The following is a 16,456-nucleotide window of genomic DNA, read 5'->3' as shown; positions in this document are numbered from 1 at the left end:
CCTCATTCATCTATAATTAAGTCTAATTTTACTGTTTGTTCCTTAAATGGGTACATTTATTTAACTGTTAAATTTATTCATATAACCTTATTTCATGATGAGAGGAATTTCTTCTTGTTAGGTTTCTAACTCCTTTAATCAACTACCGTGCTTCAGTAAGAATCCCAGCATCCAATAGAAGACTGCTGATAAAACAAACAGCTATCTACTTGGAAATACAACTAACTACTGTTTTCTGTATGGAAATACAACTACTGTTTTGCAATTATGACTTTGACAAGATGTCAGAGTGCGAACCTCTGCCTGATGAGCAAACTATAAACTCTCTCATCCTGGTTACTCCCCCCACCTCCCATTTCATCTATCTGGCTATGGTTCATATTTGGACAACCAAGTCCTATGAATGGTCAGCCTAAAAAACATTAAAGGAAATGAACAAAATACACACACACACACACACACACACACACACACACACACACACACACACACAATTAGTGAAAAAAGAGACCATGCATTTGAAGGTACATGATTTGAAGGAACGTGGGGAGGGGTATATGGGAAGGCGAGGGAGGGAAGGGAGTAATACAACTTCATTATAATCTCAAAGACAAGATAAAAAATACCAAGTTTTCCTCACTGCCACCGTGTTCTCCAACCCTTATTTCAAGCTCGTGCCAATCAAGAGTTTCTTTATCCTCTAAGTCCACTGTCTTTTCATTGTAACTCACCTTATTTATTGCTACATGAGGAACTTCTCTAAAACTTTGCTTTTACTCATATGAATACACTTCAGAGGAAGAAATGAAAATGAACCATCTTTTATATCTGGCCTGTATGAACACGACAGGAGATCTACTGACAGAAAAGCACACCCTTTTGGAGTTTGGAGAAATTCATATAAGCATGCAAACACCACCATAAACCAAGCTCAGGATATTCCCATCTCTTCTAAATTCTACTTTTGCTCCTGCTGCTTTCTCTATTTTTAGGCTCTTTGTCCAGCTCCTGATACCATGGATCTGTGCTTTTCTAGAGCATCAGGTGAAATGGAATCACCTGGTGTCCTAGGTTCCTTTGTAACACATTCACATTATTTCTAGTAGCTCTTCTTAATTTTATCTCATAATGATGATTACCTTTGATTTACATTCTTTTATATGGTTTATATCTAAATATTACAATATTTTTTTTACTTCTTTCATGTGTATGTAGTATGTGTGTGAGAGCTATAAACTTTTATGTAAAAGCCTGAGGTTAATGTTGGGAATTTTTCTCAATCGTTTCCCCGATCAAACCTAGAGTACATCCACACAGCTAGCTTGCTCTGAGGATCCAACCTCTATTTGCCTGAGTCTCAGATTATAGGCACATCCCCACATCCTCTCCTGGCTTCTGGTGAACCTGAACTCTAGGTCCTCTTCCTACTCAGCAAGTGCTTTATCCACCGAGCCATCTCTCCAGGTCCCTGACATTATTTAAAAAGTAATTCAGAAGACTTTTTGCTATAACAAAGTACTACTCATGGGCTATTAAAACACTCTGACAGGTCAAGCTTCTTTATTGACATGCAGCGAGGTCATCACTGAGATCGCAGATCTGTGGGATCTTAAGAAGAACGCTTAGGAGAAGTACTTGAGGTGAGCTTCGCCAAGTATATGGTTCTACTCTGCACAACCCAAAGGTGGCAGCAGTGCTCAGCAAAAGATTCTGGTACAGCCATTGTGCATTAGGTGCCAGGCCCTGTCAAAGCTCACACACATGTAAGAGGGGAGCTCACTGCTATCCAGTGTAGTCACACATATTCTCAGAACAGTTCCTGGGCATCTTGAGGCGCAGATGAGGAGTTACAGACTATGAGAGCATTGGTTTGGGTTACTATGAAGAGATGCTAACCCTTAGAAGTTGCAGATTTTATGCCATGTGCAAAATGTGGTAATATTTTTCATAATTTGACTGTTTTCTTTTTTATTGGATATATTTTTATTTTCATGTCAAATGTTATTCCCTTTCCAGGTTGGCTGTCCATTACTACCCACTATCCATCTGTCCTTCCCCCTCTTCTATGAGGGTGTTCCCCCTTCCCAACCACCCATCCCTTCCTGCCTCCCCAACCTGATGTTTCCTTACACTGGGGGATCCAGCATTGGTAGAACCAAGGACTGCTCCTGCCATTGGTGCCCAACAAGACATCCTCTGCTACATAGCAGCTGGAGCCATGGGTCTGTCCATGTGTACTCTCAGGTTTAGTCCCTGAGAGCTCTGGTTGGTTGGTATGGTTGTTCTTAAGATGTTGCAAGCCCTTTCAACCCCTTCGATCCTTTCTCTAACTCCTCCAATGGGGACCCCACTCTCAGTTCAATGCTTTGCTGCTAGCATTCGCCTTCATATTTGTCATGCTCTGGCTGAGCCTCTCAGGAGACAGCTAGATCAGGCTCCTGTTAGCATGTGCTTCTTGGCATCAGCAATATTGTCTGGGTTTGGTGGCTGTATATGGGCTGGATCCCCAGGTCGGGCAGGCTTGAATGGCCATTCTTTCACTCTTGGGTCTAAACTTTGTCTTCAAATCTCCTCTTATGAATATTTTTGTTCCCCCTTTTAAGAAGGAATGAAGCACCCAGACTTTGGTCTTCCTTCTTCTTGAGCTTCATGTGTTCTGGGGATTGTATCTTGGGTAATTCGAGCTTTTGGGTTATTATCCACTTATGAGTGAGCACATACAATGTGTGTGGTTTTTGTGATTGGGTTATCTCAATCAAGATATTTTCTAGTTTCATCCATTTGTCTGCAAATTTTAGGAAGTCTTTGTTTTTAATAGCTGAGTAGTTCTCCATTGTGTAGATGTACCACATTTTCTGTATACATTCCTCTGTTGAAGGGCATCTGGGTTCTTTCCAGCTTCTGGCTATTATAAATAAGGCTGCTATGAACATAGTAGAACATGGGTCCTTGCTATATGTTGAAGCGTCTTTTGGGTATATGCCCAGGAAAGGTATAGCTGGGTTCTCAGGTCGTACTCTGTCCAATTTTCTGAGGAATCACCAGACTGATTTCCAGAGTGGCTGTACCAGTTTGCAATCCCACCAACAATGGAGGAGTGTTCCTCTTTCTCCACATCCTCACCAGCATCTGCTGTCACCTGAGTTTTTGACCTTGGCCATTCTGACTGGGGTGAGGTAGAATCTCAGGGTTGTTTTGATTTGCATTTTCCTGATGACCAAGGATGTTGAACATTTCTTTTTTTTTTTCCGGAGCTAGGGACCGAACCCAGGGCCTTGCGCTTCCTAGGCAAGCGCTCTACCACTGAGCTAAATCCCCAACCCCTGAACATTTCTTTAGGTGCTTCTCATTCATTTTCTATTCCTCAGCTGAGAATTCTTTGTTTAGCTCTATACCCCAGTTTTTTTTTATTGGATATTTATTTACATTTCAAATGTTATTCCCTTTCCTGATTTCCTGTTCATAAGGCTCCTAACCCCTCCCCCTCCCCTACTTCTATAAGGCTGTTCCCCTTCCCATCCACCCCGCTTACCTCCCCCACTCCCAACATTCCCTTGCACTGGAGGTTGAACTTTGGCAGGACCCAGGGCTCTTCTTTCCATTGGTGCCCAACAAGGTCAACCTCTGCTACATATGCAGCTGGAGCCATGGGTCAGTGGTCTTTGGGTAGTGGTTTAGTCCCTGGAAGCTCTGCTTGGTTGGCATTGTTGTTCTTATATGTACCCCATTTTTAATAGGGTTATTTAACTCTCTGGAGTCCATTTTCTTGAGTTCTTTGTATATATTGGATATTAGCCCTCTATCAGATGTAGGATTGGTAAAGATCTATTGCCAATGTGTAGGTTGCTGTTTTGCCCTAATGACAGTGTCCTTTGCCTTACAGAAGCTTTGCAATTTTATGAGATCCCATTTGTCCATTCTTGATCTTAGAGCATAAACCACTGGTATTCTGTTCAGGAAATTTTTCCCAGTGCCCATGTGTCCAAGGCTCTTCCCCACTTTTTCTTCTATTAGTTTGAGTGTATCTGGTTTTATGAGGAGGTCCTTGATCCACTTGGACTTAAGCTTTGTACAGGGTGATAAGAATGGATCGATCTGCATTCTTCTACATGCTGACTCCCAGTTGAACCAGAAGGGTCATGCCCCTGACTAGTCCTATGTTCCTGTGCCCAAAGGGCAGAGAGGGTACTAGGCATATCCTCTTGGGCCAGGAATGTAAGCAGAATTAATGTTCTTCCCTGAGCTCTCAGGATTGTCAGCACATCTGAGAGTCCAGCTCCCTCCCCGACGGGATTTGTGTACAGAAAGGTGTGGGACTGGGTCAGCTCCAGACACAGACAAAAACCAGAAGTCATCTTTGTTTTCTTGAGGTTGAGTTCACGGTTGGCTATGAACTCACTCAGGTCTATCTGCCCTTGAGTGGGATTAAAGGCCCGTGGCACCATGTGTAGCCCCTGACCTTTTAACTATAACAGGAATAATTTTTAGTTTTGCTTTTCAGGCCTTATACATATAACAACAATACTGAACTGAAGGCAGCTGGGTCACATAGTTACAAAATCACTATATCAATTCCATTCATAAAGGATTTTTATGCAAAAATTTGTTATGTAGTTTAATAGTTTCCTCTTATCTTTTCATGCAGAAAAAATAAGACTTTAATATAAGCATAGAACTGAAGAGATACAAATTGTCTGCTGATAAAATCTGCTTTAACAGGATATCTATAGCTATGGTGCATTTTGATATATATTTTTTCCCAAAGAAATTCCTTTTGATATAGATTTTAAAAAGCATTTTAATAATTATCACGTATATAAAAATCCACACATTACAATGGAAAATTTGTTTCCAATTTAACAGATTATCTTTTAAGACACACCTATTAGATTTATGAGGAAATGCTGTCTCTACCTGGATGGGGCTCTGTGATATTTATCATATCTTATGACACGTTAAAAAAATTCCCTGTGTGTTTTCAAGGCAGACCAGACAAACAAACAAACAAACAAACAAACAAACAAAACATCCCAAGGCAGATCCAATCCTCCACACCTCTGACCTGGAGCTGACCATAAAGAAATTCTTACTTGTCATTGCCCAAAAGTATATCATAATGAACCTCTTCATTCAGAAGGTGTCCTGGGCTGTCTATACAGCAAAGAATGCCAACAAGAAGAGATAGGTGAAGCTGAGCTTCAGAGCAGTCTATTAGCAGTTATGCTTACTCAGTGATATCTCCAGACAAAAGAATGACAAAGTTCAGAAAAACTGAGCTTGGAGACTTTCTGGGTAGCTGAACACGTGGAGTTTCCTGCAAGACAAAGAGTACACAGAGAGGGCAGGGAAGCCTGACCTCCTCTTTGGTACCCTCCCTTATGAATCTGTATCTTTAATTTTTGGAACATGTGTACAATAACCCACACACAGAACATTTTGCTTTCCTTTGTTCTGTGAACCACTCAAGCAAACCAAATGTGATGAGGGTGTCGTGTAAATTCATTTGTAGTAGTTGGTCATAAGCCCGATTTGAGTTTATGGCTTGCAATTTAAGAGAAATTAACTCAGTCTTGGGAGACTAAACCCTCAACCTGAGAACTAGAACTGGTATCTGAACTAACTAAATCCAAGGCACCGGCAAGTTTCCATACAGCTGATTGTTGCTCTCTAGTTGGAAGAAATCCACACATTTGGGGATTCAGAAGTGGCCTGTGCTTTGTGAACATAAAAGAAACTTAAGTTATGTGAGCTGATGTTTCTTTTTATGTTACCAGGCTGAATTAAATTTACCCATAAATAAGGAAGTGGCTATATTTTGTTTTATTTTTATGTTGCTTGTGACGCAATTGTCAAACATACTGGGCAGGTAATCTTCTTACTGAGACACATCTCCAGCCCAGAAGTAGCTTTAAATTTCACTGGCACAGTGAGACTACCATGATTTATTTTAACCTAGGAAATTTAAATAAGTAACCACAATTTGTAAACATTTGGCAGTTCTGAATTCTATGGAGCTCTGCCTTGTCCTAAGTACTTTATTATATTAATAAACCTTCTGTCCTGTGCACCTTTGGAAATAGTAATGGCTACCTAACACAGAGTCAATAAACAATCCAATTGCCATCTTCTAATTATAGTTGAGTTCAAATAATTAAAATGTGCAGTAAGTGATATGAAGAAATACCCTATAACCTCCCTCTTTAAGGTAAAAAGAATCATGTTTTAAGGATTTCTTTAGGTATTTGTGAGTGTGTGCCTTTGTATGTGATTAAATAGGTAAGGACTATAAGGGCAGTTGGAGATTGGATAAGCAGATTTTGCATTGAAATAAAGAGATGTTAAGGATGGGATGTCATGCTTTAAAGTGATTTGTTTTGGTATCAAGTTGATAAACATGGGTATGGTATTTAATCTTGATTGTCAGCTTGTTTGAATTTAGAACCCCAGGGGAACATATCTGTGGCTGTGTCTATGAATATTTCCAAAAAGGTTTGAGTGATGTGGGAAGAACCATCCTGAGTATGAACGGCACCGTTCCAATGGTTGAGCTCCCACACTGAATGAAAAAGGAGTAAGCAGGGAGATGACAGCATTTATCTACTTCCTGGTTACAGGTGCACTGTGGCCGGCTACCTGTTTGCATGCTTTCCAGACTGGACTGGACTTTCACAATGTGGTCCAAACAAACCTTCCTTCCCTTGGGTTATTTTAGTTTTGATACTGTGCCACAGTAAAGTAACTAACATGGTCCCTAATGAATATCATGTAAATGAAAATCTCTCTATAGTTCCAGGACCACAGGGTAAACTTATTATTAAAAAAGTTATTCAGTGTTTCTTTCCTCAAAGTATTGCCTAGTAACCAAAGGTATTACAAAATACTTATGATTTAAACTTACCTTCATTTTTTAATTTTGAAGTTCAAAGATATTTACTTTGAGGGGTGTGGCTCTAATACAAAATATTAGCATTTCTTCAGTTGAATATGGTACTGTGTGCCTGTGTGCCAACACTCTGTAGGCTGGGGTACGAGAGTTGGGAGTTTGAGGCTAGCTTGGGCAGCCTAAGGAGTACAAGGCTAGGCTGAGTTCAGACCCATGGCTCCAGCAGCATATGTAGCAGAGGATGTCTTGTTGGGCACCAATGGGAGGAGAAGCCCTTGGTCCTGCCATGGCTGTAACCCCCAGTGTAGGGGAATGTCAGGTTGGGGAGGTGGGAAGGGGGAACACCCTTATAGAAGAAGGGAAGGGGGATGGGATAGGGGGCTTATGGACGGGAAACCAGGAGAGGGAATAACATTTGAAATGTAAATAAAAAAATCCAATTAAAAAAAAGAAATCATAATACCCCTATACCATTAATATATTGCATCTTGAGATAAAGAAACACAGTGTGGTAAGCTACAGAAAGCAAAGTCACACTACCACACATTAACGCTGGCTTTGGTTTGGATCAACAGATCATCCCTACACAGCATGTGCCACTCACTGATTATCAGGTCGAGGCCCTGTGGTATCCTATGCTGCTGCTGCTGCTCCTCCTCTTCCTCTTCCTCCTCCTCTTCCTCCTTCTGCCCCTCCTCCTCCTCTTCCTCCTTCTACCCCTCCTCCTCTTCCTCCTCCTCTTCCTCCTCCTCTTCTCCCTCCTCTTCTTCCTTCTACCCCCTCCCCCCTCTTCCTCCTCCTCCTCCTCTTCCTCCTCCTCTTCCTCCTCCTCCTCTTCCTCCTCCTCTTCCTCCTCCTCTTCCTCCTTCTACCCCTCCTCCTCCTCTTTCTCCTTCTACCCCCTCCCCCCTCTTCCTCCTCCTCCTCTTTGTCCTCCTCCTCTTCCTCCTCCTCCTCTTCCTCCTCCTCCTCTTCCTCCTCCTCTTCCTCCTCCTCCTCTTCCTCCTCCTCTTCCTCCTCCTTCTCTTCCTCTTCTTCTCATGGTCGGGGTTACAAGTTCAGTCACAATTAGAAAGTACAAATATGACAGATTTTTTTTTCCTGGATAATTGTTCGAACTTCTGAGAGTCCAGCTATCTCCTCCACCAGATGTGGGTACAGAGAGCTGTGGGACCAGTTCAGCTCTGGGTGCAGGTAGAAACCAGAAGGCTCTTTCCCCTGACTGCTCCTAGATTCCTGTATCCAGAAGGCACTAGGCAGGTTCCTCTTGGGCCAGCAATGTTAGCTCTCCCCTGAGCTCTCAAGATTGTCTGCACTTCTGAGAGTCCAGCTCTCTCTCCCATAGGATTTGGGTGCCTATTCTATGCTTCCTTAACCTAATAATACAATGTTTGTTTAGTCCTACACAGCTGTATTTGTTTTTATTTTATCTTATTATTTTATATGCCTAGTACTATTCTAATAAGAAAGAGAAAGAAAGGGCGTAAATTTGGCTGGATTGGGGAAAAGGGATGATCTGGGAAGTATAGGGAAGGGAAACAATAATCAGAATATATTATATAAAAAATAACCATTTTCAATAAAAAAAAGAAAGAAAAAGAAAATTGTGCTGCATCTTACTCAAGTCACGTAAGCTTCATCTAAGAGCATGTAAATACAACAAATAACAAAATGTGGAAAGAGGGCCAGCCAGTGACCACAGGAACCACCGTCCAATCCCTGAATGGGGACAGCAGCACTTGTGGCAGCACAGATGCTCCTGAGGGCATCGTCTCACTGTGCACCATGGAGCCTTGTTCAAGTGTCCCTTCCCTTCACCACAGGTCAAGGAAGGAGACACTAAGCCTTACTCAGCTGTTGGGGCAGGAGGAGATTCCCTTCACAGCACTGTTTCTTTGCTGCTTCAGACAACGTGGTAAAGCCTCGTCACTTTCTCTTTCCCATTTGCTTAAAATTATAATCTCTGTTGATTGCACTTCAGTTAAAGTTCTAAATACAACCCCCAGTCAGTCACTTTAATAATTCAGAATCAGTCCTTCACTTATGATATTCTATATTCTGACTATGCCTGGGATAGAACTGTAAGTTATCATAAGCAGATTTACAACCTGGACTTTTCCATTTGCTGATGTTTATGTAGTATATGCTGATTTATGTAGTATAATCAATGACAAAGACTGAGCAATAGGAATCTTTAGGATGTTTCCAGAGATATACACAGCATGTTAAAGATTAGGGAAGTTCAGAAAGAAACTGACATGACACCAAGAAATCTAAGATGAGCCATGAAAGCCATGCTATTAAAACCCCAGAGTAAGATACTGATGGAAACAAGACCAAAGCGACCTGTGGTTAGAGTCACATTAAAAATATCTGAGTTGATTGTCATTGTAAATTGGACCAGAAGCAGCCAGCAGTAACCATGCCACAGCCTGAATGCTAGACTGCCTAAAAACCTCCTCCGTCAAACTAATCCATCCATCACTGTCACATTCAAATCCAGATTCCTATCAATGCACAAGATGTGGATATGGTAGAAACATCTTCTCTGCTTGAATGTGACATGAATGATCTACAATGCAGAGCCCCAAACCACTCTTACAACAGTGTCCTAATTAATGATCCAAGACCTGCTGTGGTGCCCACTTGTTTCACAAAAATGAATATTTAATTGTTATAACAGAGAAAAAAATATCTGAGTTAACAGATGGGCCAGGAATCATCTCGAGATTTTTTTTGTTGTTGTTATGTTTGTTCAATAATATTTTACTTTGTCATTTTAAAAGGATTTTCTAAGCAGTGTGACAAAACACATCTAGCAAATGTTCCTGTACTCACCTTTATGGTGCCTCCCAAAGAAGCTGAGTGATCTACTGCACAGCTACTCAGACACCATTCAAGAGAGCACTGCTCAGCCTGTAGTGGGTCCCTTAGCTTCCCTTCCATCTCAGGATGCTGGACCAGTTTCCTACAGTTCCACCCTGCCTAGGGTGATACACCCCACCCCGCCCCCACCCCCCCGTGTGACAGTTAATAGTTCCTGCTCATTCCTATGCATACTTGTTTTTGTTTTTGTTTTTTTTTTTTGTTTTTTTATTTTTTGCCCCAGGGAAACAATACTGATCTATTGCAACATCTGCCTCCCAGCACAACACAGTTGCTGTGGTTTTCCTACAATGCTATCATCACAATAGAAAAATCAAAAGAAGTTACATAAGAAGAAAAGAGGAAGCACCTTTGAGAGGTGGTAAAACCCACCAGCCCTGGAGCTTGCAAATGGTTTCTCTGCTGGCATGGGTAACCTGAGTTTTGATCTCATGAGTGCTGTGAGATGCTAAGCAGTGCTTACCCTGCCTTGAGACTGTTTACAATTTACCTTCACTTCATGGTGCTGGTCCAGCGGATTCAGTCCCTCGGTGCTCAGTCCATTTTCCCTCTCCTGGAGTTCAGCTTCTATCACTGGCTCTCCTTCTTTTGAGGGAAGCCCTAAGTCAGTCCCTTGAGTCCTGCAGCTGCTGTCACAAGCGTTTTCATCATGGCTGTTGGTTACAGAGGATGCAGAATCTGTGGTGGTTTCGTTTCTTACTCCATTCAGCACATGTGCATCAGGAGAGGCAGCAGCAGTCTGAGTGTCTGTCTCTGGACTAAGGGCAGCCTCCTTCTCGGTTTCACACTCCATCTGGCTTTGTGCAGCCGCCACACCATTGGCCAAACAACCGTGTTGGCCCTGATTCTGATCTGAATCCTTTTCCTGCTTCTGTGGAGACTTGTGGGATGGAAGCTTTTGTGGAGTTGTGGAGGTTAGCCCATGCTGTCTTGGAGTTTGAGGAATATTTAGGTTCATAGTAGAATCTTTTTGCACATCAGTGTAACTTGACAGGACACTGTAAGATAAAATACAAAAAGAAACTTTGGCCTGAAAAGTTTTGGAATGAAGACAAGTCAATTTCAGGTTAAAAGAGACATCATTTCTACACGATGGTTTTAGAAACAGATTCTTGGGACACAAGCTACATTTAAACAAGCAGATAGGAAGGGTCAATGTTGGAGAGATGGTTCAGCTGTCAAAGGCTAGGCTCAAACCAAAAGCAGATGGATAAACCTGAGCCTTTTCTGATTGGAAATGTTTTTTTACTAATACAACTTATTTAGTAAAGATTGAGATGAAAGAAATATTTTTGTTCAATGAGTTTGTCTTTTTCCAAGATCTATCTTTCTTTCTTCCTTCCTTCCTTCCTTTCTTTCTTTCTTTAAGATTTATATTTTATTATATGTGAGTACACTGTCACTATCTTCAGACACACCAGAAGAGGGCATTGAATCCCATTACACATGGTTGTGAGCCACCATGTGGTTGCTGGGAATTGAACTCAGGACCTCTGGAAGAGCAGACAGTGCTCTTAACCGCTGAGCCATCTCTCCAGCCCCAAGATCTTTATTTCTTAATCATTTTTAAAACAAGCATGAGTTCCTAGCTTATAAACAGGCTATAAAACCAAGTTGGTTTTATTTGGAAAGTAGGAACATTATGTATGTTGTACATGCTGTAGCAGCTGCCAGTGCATTGCTAAAGGTTTTCTTTAATTCTGCTCTCGATCTCTTCAATCTTGTCCTCACACATCAGATCCTCATACATGCAAGACTTCCCTCATATCTCCAGGACATCAGCAAGAATCTGCCTTCTCCAGCTGCTCCGTCTCCCGCCTCCTGGGACCGCCTTTCTTACTGTGGTCTTACACATTCCTGTAGTTCTCCGTTTCTGTGCATATCAGGGTCAGTAGCCCTGCTCTCCTCTGCCAGCACAATCTTCCCCAGTACATGGGTGGAGTGCATTCCCCTCTGTCATTTGGGCCTTTAGAGAGGCTTTGCTTGGTTGGTCTATTTAAGCAGCACACTCTACTACTTCCTCTAATCTTTTATTTATCTTTTTTTTAATTGGGTATTTCTTATTTACATTTCAAATATTACTCACTCTCCCGGATTCCTGTCCACAAACCCCCTAAATCCTACCCCTCCCCTTCTATAAAGGTATCCCCCCCCCCCATTCAGCCCCATTACCCTCCCCCAACACTGACAATCGCCTACACTGGGGGTTTAACCTTGGCAGGGCCAAGGGCTTCTTGTTCCATTGGTGACCAGCAAGGCCATCCTTTGCTACATATGCAGCTGGAGCCATGGGTCAGTCTATGTATAGTTTTTGGGTAGTGGTTTAGTCCCTGCAAGCTCTAGTTGGTTGGTATTGTTGTTCTTATGGGGTTGCAAGCCCCGTCAGCTCCTTCAATCCTTTCTTTAACTTCTTCAGTGGGGACCCCACTCTCAGTTCAATGGTTTGCTGCTGGCATTCACCTCTGTATTTGACATATTCTGGCTGTGTGTCTCAGGAGAGATCTATATCCGGTTCCTGTCAGCCTGCACTTCTTAGCTTCATCCATCTTACCTAGTTTGGTGGCTGTATGTATATGGGCCACATGTGGGGCAGGCTCTGAATGGTCATTCCTTCAGTCTCTGCTCTAAACTTGGCCTCTATATCCCCTCCTATGGATATTATTGTTCCCCTTTTTAAGAAGGAGTGAAGCATCCGAATTTTGGTCATCCTTCTTCTTCAGTTTCATGTAGTCCCTGGATTGCATCTTGGATAATTCCAGTTTGGGGCTAATATCCACTTATCAGTGATTGGATACCATGTGTGTTTTTCTGTGATTGGGTTACCTTACTCAGTATGATATTTTCTAGCTCCATCCATTTGCCTATGAATTTCATGAAGTCATTATTTTTGATAGCTGAGTAGTACTCCATTGTGTAGATGTACCACATTTTCTGTATCCATTCCTCTGTTGAAGGGCATCTGGGTTCTTTCCAGCTTCTGGCTATTATAAATAAGGCTGCTATGAGCATAGTGGAGCCTGTGTCTTTGTTGTATGTTGGAGCATCTTTTGGGTAAATGCCCAGGAGAGGTATAGGTGGGTCCTCAGGTAGTGCAATGTCCAATTTTCTGAGGAACCTCTAGACTGATTTCCAGAATGCTTGTACCTGTCTGCAATCCCACCAACAATGGAGGAGTGTTCCTCTTTCTCCACATCCTCACCAGCATCTGCTGTCACCTGAGTTTTTGATCTTAGCAATTCTGACTGGTGTGAGGTGGAATCTCAGGGTTGTTTTGATTTGCATTTCCCTGATGACTAAGGATGTTGAACATTTCTTTAGGTGCTTTTTGACCATTTGATAATTCTCTGCTGAGAATGTTTTCTTTAGCTCTGTACCTCATTTTTAATAGGGTTATTTGGCTCTCTGGAGTCTAACTTCTTTAGTTCTTTGAATATTTTGGATATTAGGCCTCTATCAGATGTAGGTAATTGACAAAGATACTTTTCCAATCTGTTGGTTGCTATTTTGTCCTAATGACAGTGTCTTTTGCCTTACAGAAGCTTTGCAGTTTTATGAGATCCCATTTGTCTATTCTTTTTTTTTTTTTTTTTTTGGTTCTTTTTTTTCGGAGCTGGGGACCAAACCCAGGGCCTTGCGCTTCCTAGGTAAGCGCTCTACCACTGAGCTAAATCCCCAGCCCCCCATTTGTCTATTCTTGATCTTAGAGCATAAGCCATTGGTGTTTTGTTCAGGAAATTTTCCCCAGTGCCCATGTGTTCGAGACTCTTCCCCACTTTTTCTTCTATTAGTTTGAGTGTATCAGGTTTGATGTGGAGGTCCTTGAACAACTTGGACTTGAGCTTTGTACAGGCTGATAAGAATGGATTGATTTGCATTCTTCTACATGCTGTCCTCCAGTTGTTGAAAATGCTATCTTAATTTCCATTGGATGGTTTTAGCTCCTTTGTCAAAGATCAAGTGACCATAGGTGTGTGGGTCATTTCTGGGTCTTCAATTCTATTCCACTCATCTATCTGCCTGTCTCTGTACCAATGCCATACAGTTTTTATCACTATTGTTCTGTAATACTCCTTGAGGTCAGGGATGGTGATTACCCCAGAAGTTCTTTTATTGTTGAGAATAGTTTGAGCTATCCTGAGTTTTTGTTATTCCAAATGAATTTGCAAATTGTTCCTTCTAACTCTATGAAGAATTGAATTGAAATTTTGATGGGGATTGCATTGAATCTGTAGATTGCTTTTGGTAAAATGGCTATGTTTACTATATTAATCCTGCCAGTCCAGAGCATGGGAGGTCCATCTTCTGAGATCTTCAATTTCTTTCTTCAGAGACTTGAAGTTCTTGTCATACAGATCTTTCACTTGCTTGGTTTTTAAAGTCATACCTGAGTATTTTATATTATTTGGGGCTATTATGAAGGGTGTCGTTTCCCTAATTTCTTTCTCAGCCTGTTTATCCTTTGAGTAGTGGAAGGCTACTGATTTGTTTGAGTTAATTTTATACCCAGACACTCTGCTGAAGTTGTTTATCAAGCTTAGTAGTTCTTTGGTAGAACTTTTGGGGGTAACTTAAGTCTACTATCATATCATCTGTAAATAGTGATATTTTGACTTCTTCCTTTCCAATTTGTATCCTTTTGACCTCCTTTTGTTGTTTGATTGCTCTGGCTAGGACTTCTAGTACTATATTGAATAAGTAGGGAGAGAGTGGGCAGACTTGTCTAGTCTGTGATTTTAGTGGGATTGCTTCAAGTTTCTCTCCATTTAGTTTGATGTTAGTTACTGGTTTGCTGTATATGGCTTTTACTATGTTTAGGTATGGGCCTTGAATTCCTATTCTTTCCAGGACTTTTATCATGAAGGGGTGTTAAATTTTGTCAAATGCTTTCTCAGCACCTAATGAAATGATCATGTGGCTTTTATTTTTGAGTTTGTTTATATAGTGGATTACATTGATGGATTTCCATATATTGAACCATCCCTGCATCCCTGGGATGAAGCCTACTTGATCATGATGGATGACTGTTTTGATATGTTCTTGGATTCAGTTTGCAAGAATTTTTTTGAGTATTTTTGTGTCAATGTTCATAAGGGAAATTGATCTGAAGTTCTCTTTCTTTGTTGGGTCTTTGTATGGTTTAGGTATAAGAGTAATTGTGGTTTCATAGAAGGATAGAATTCTGCAACAAACCCATCTGGTCCTGGGCTCTTTTTGGTTGGGAGACTTTTAATAACTGCTTCTATTTCTTTAGGAGTTATGGGGTTGTTTAGGTGGGTTTATCTGTTCCTGATATTACTTTGATTCCTGGTATTTGTCTAGAAAATTGTCCATTTCCTCCAGATTTTCCAGTTTTGTTAAATATAGACTTTTGTACTAGGATCTGATGATTTTTTGAATTTCCTCAGATTCTGTTGTTATGTCTTCCTTTTCATTTCTCATTTTGTTAATTTGGAAACACTCTCTTTGCCTTCTGATTAGACTAGTTAAGGGTTTATCTATTGTTGATATTCTCAAAGAACCAGCTCTTGGTTTTGTTGATTATTTGTACAGTCCTTTTTGTTTCTATTTGAGTTTGATTATTTCCTGCCTTCTACTTCTCTTCAGTGTATTTGCTTCTTTTTGTTTTAGAACTTTTAGGTATGCTGTCAAGCTGCTGATGTATGCTCTCTTCTGGTGGTTTTTTTTTTTTTTTTTTTTTTTTTTTTTTTTGGCACTCAGAACTATGATATGAGTTTTCCTCCTTGCACAGCTTTCATTGTGTCCTTCCTTATCTTTTTTGATGATTTTTAGTTGAAAGTCAATTTTATTCAATATTAGAATGGCTATCATATTATCTACTCCAGCTTGTTTCTGTGGACCATTTGCTTGGAAAGTTGTTTTCCAGCCTTTTACTCTGAGGTAGTGTCTTTCTTTGTCTCTGAGGTGTGTTTCCTGTATGCAGCAAAATGCTGGGTCCTCTTTATGTATCCAGTCTGTTAGTCTATGTCTTTTCATTGGGGAATTGAGTCAATTGATGTTGAGAGATATTAAGGAATAGTGATTGTTTCTTCCTATTATTTTCGTATTTAGAGGTGGGATTATGTTTGTGTGTTTCTCTTCTTTTGGTTTTGTTACAAGGAGATTACCTTTTTGCTTTTTCTAGGGTGTAGTTTCCCTCCTTGTGTTGGAGTTTTCCATCTATTATCCTTTGAAGGGCTGGGTTTGTAGAAAGATATTGTGTGAATTTAGGTTTATCATGGAATATTTTGGTTTCTCCATCTATGTTAATTGAGAGTTTTGCTGGATATAGTAACCTGGGCTGGCATTTGTGTTCTCTTAGGGTCTGTATGACATCTGTCCAGGGTCTTCTGGCTTTCATAGTTTCTGTTGAGAAGTCTGGTATTATTCTGATAAGTCTGCCTTTATATGTTACTTGACCTTTTTCCCTTACTGCTTTTAATATTCTTTCTTTGTTTTGTGCATTTGGTGTTTTGACTACTATGTGACAGGAGGAATTTCTTTTCTGGTCCAATCTATTTGGAATTCAGTAGGCTTCTTGAATATTTATGGGCATCTCATCTTTTAGGTTAGGGAAGTTTTTTTCTATAATTTTGTTGAAGATATTTACTGGCCCTTTAATTTGGGAGTCTTCAGTCTTTTCTATACCTATGAACCTTAGGTTTCATCTTCTCATTGTATCCTGAATTT

General features: G+C 40.8%; 1 protein-coding gene across 5 annotated transcripts in view; it reads right to left on the bottom strand.

The window, feature by feature from the left end:
* Fgd4 (FYVE, RhoGEF and PH domain containing 4) overlaps positions 1-16,456 on the bottom strand; it is a 151,009-nt gene that overhangs the window by 48,095 nt on the left and 86,458 nt on the right. For 4 of the 5 annotated variants that reach the window (NM_001415054.1, XM_039087982.2, NM_001415055.1 and 1 more), the window contains exon 4: positions 10,260-10,767. The exons of the other annotated variant lie outside the window; for it this stretch is intronic. In NM_001415054.1, coding sequence (NP_001401983.1) covers positions 10,260-10,767 — 508 coding nt within the window. The remainder of the gene's footprint in view (positions 1-10,259; positions 10,768-16,456) is intronic. 5 annotated transcript variants of the gene reach the window in all.

The sequence above is a fragment of the Rattus norvegicus genome, chromosome 11, assembly GCF_036323735.1.
Source record: "Rattus norvegicus strain BN/NHsdMcwi chromosome 11, GRCr8, whole genome shotgun sequence".
Classification (NCBI taxonomy): Eukaryota; Metazoa; Chordata; class Mammalia; order Rodentia; family Muridae; genus Rattus; species Rattus norvegicus.
The sequence above is the reverse complement of the archived record's forward strand: the minus strand, read 5'-3'. Positions and strand labels throughout refer to the sequence as shown.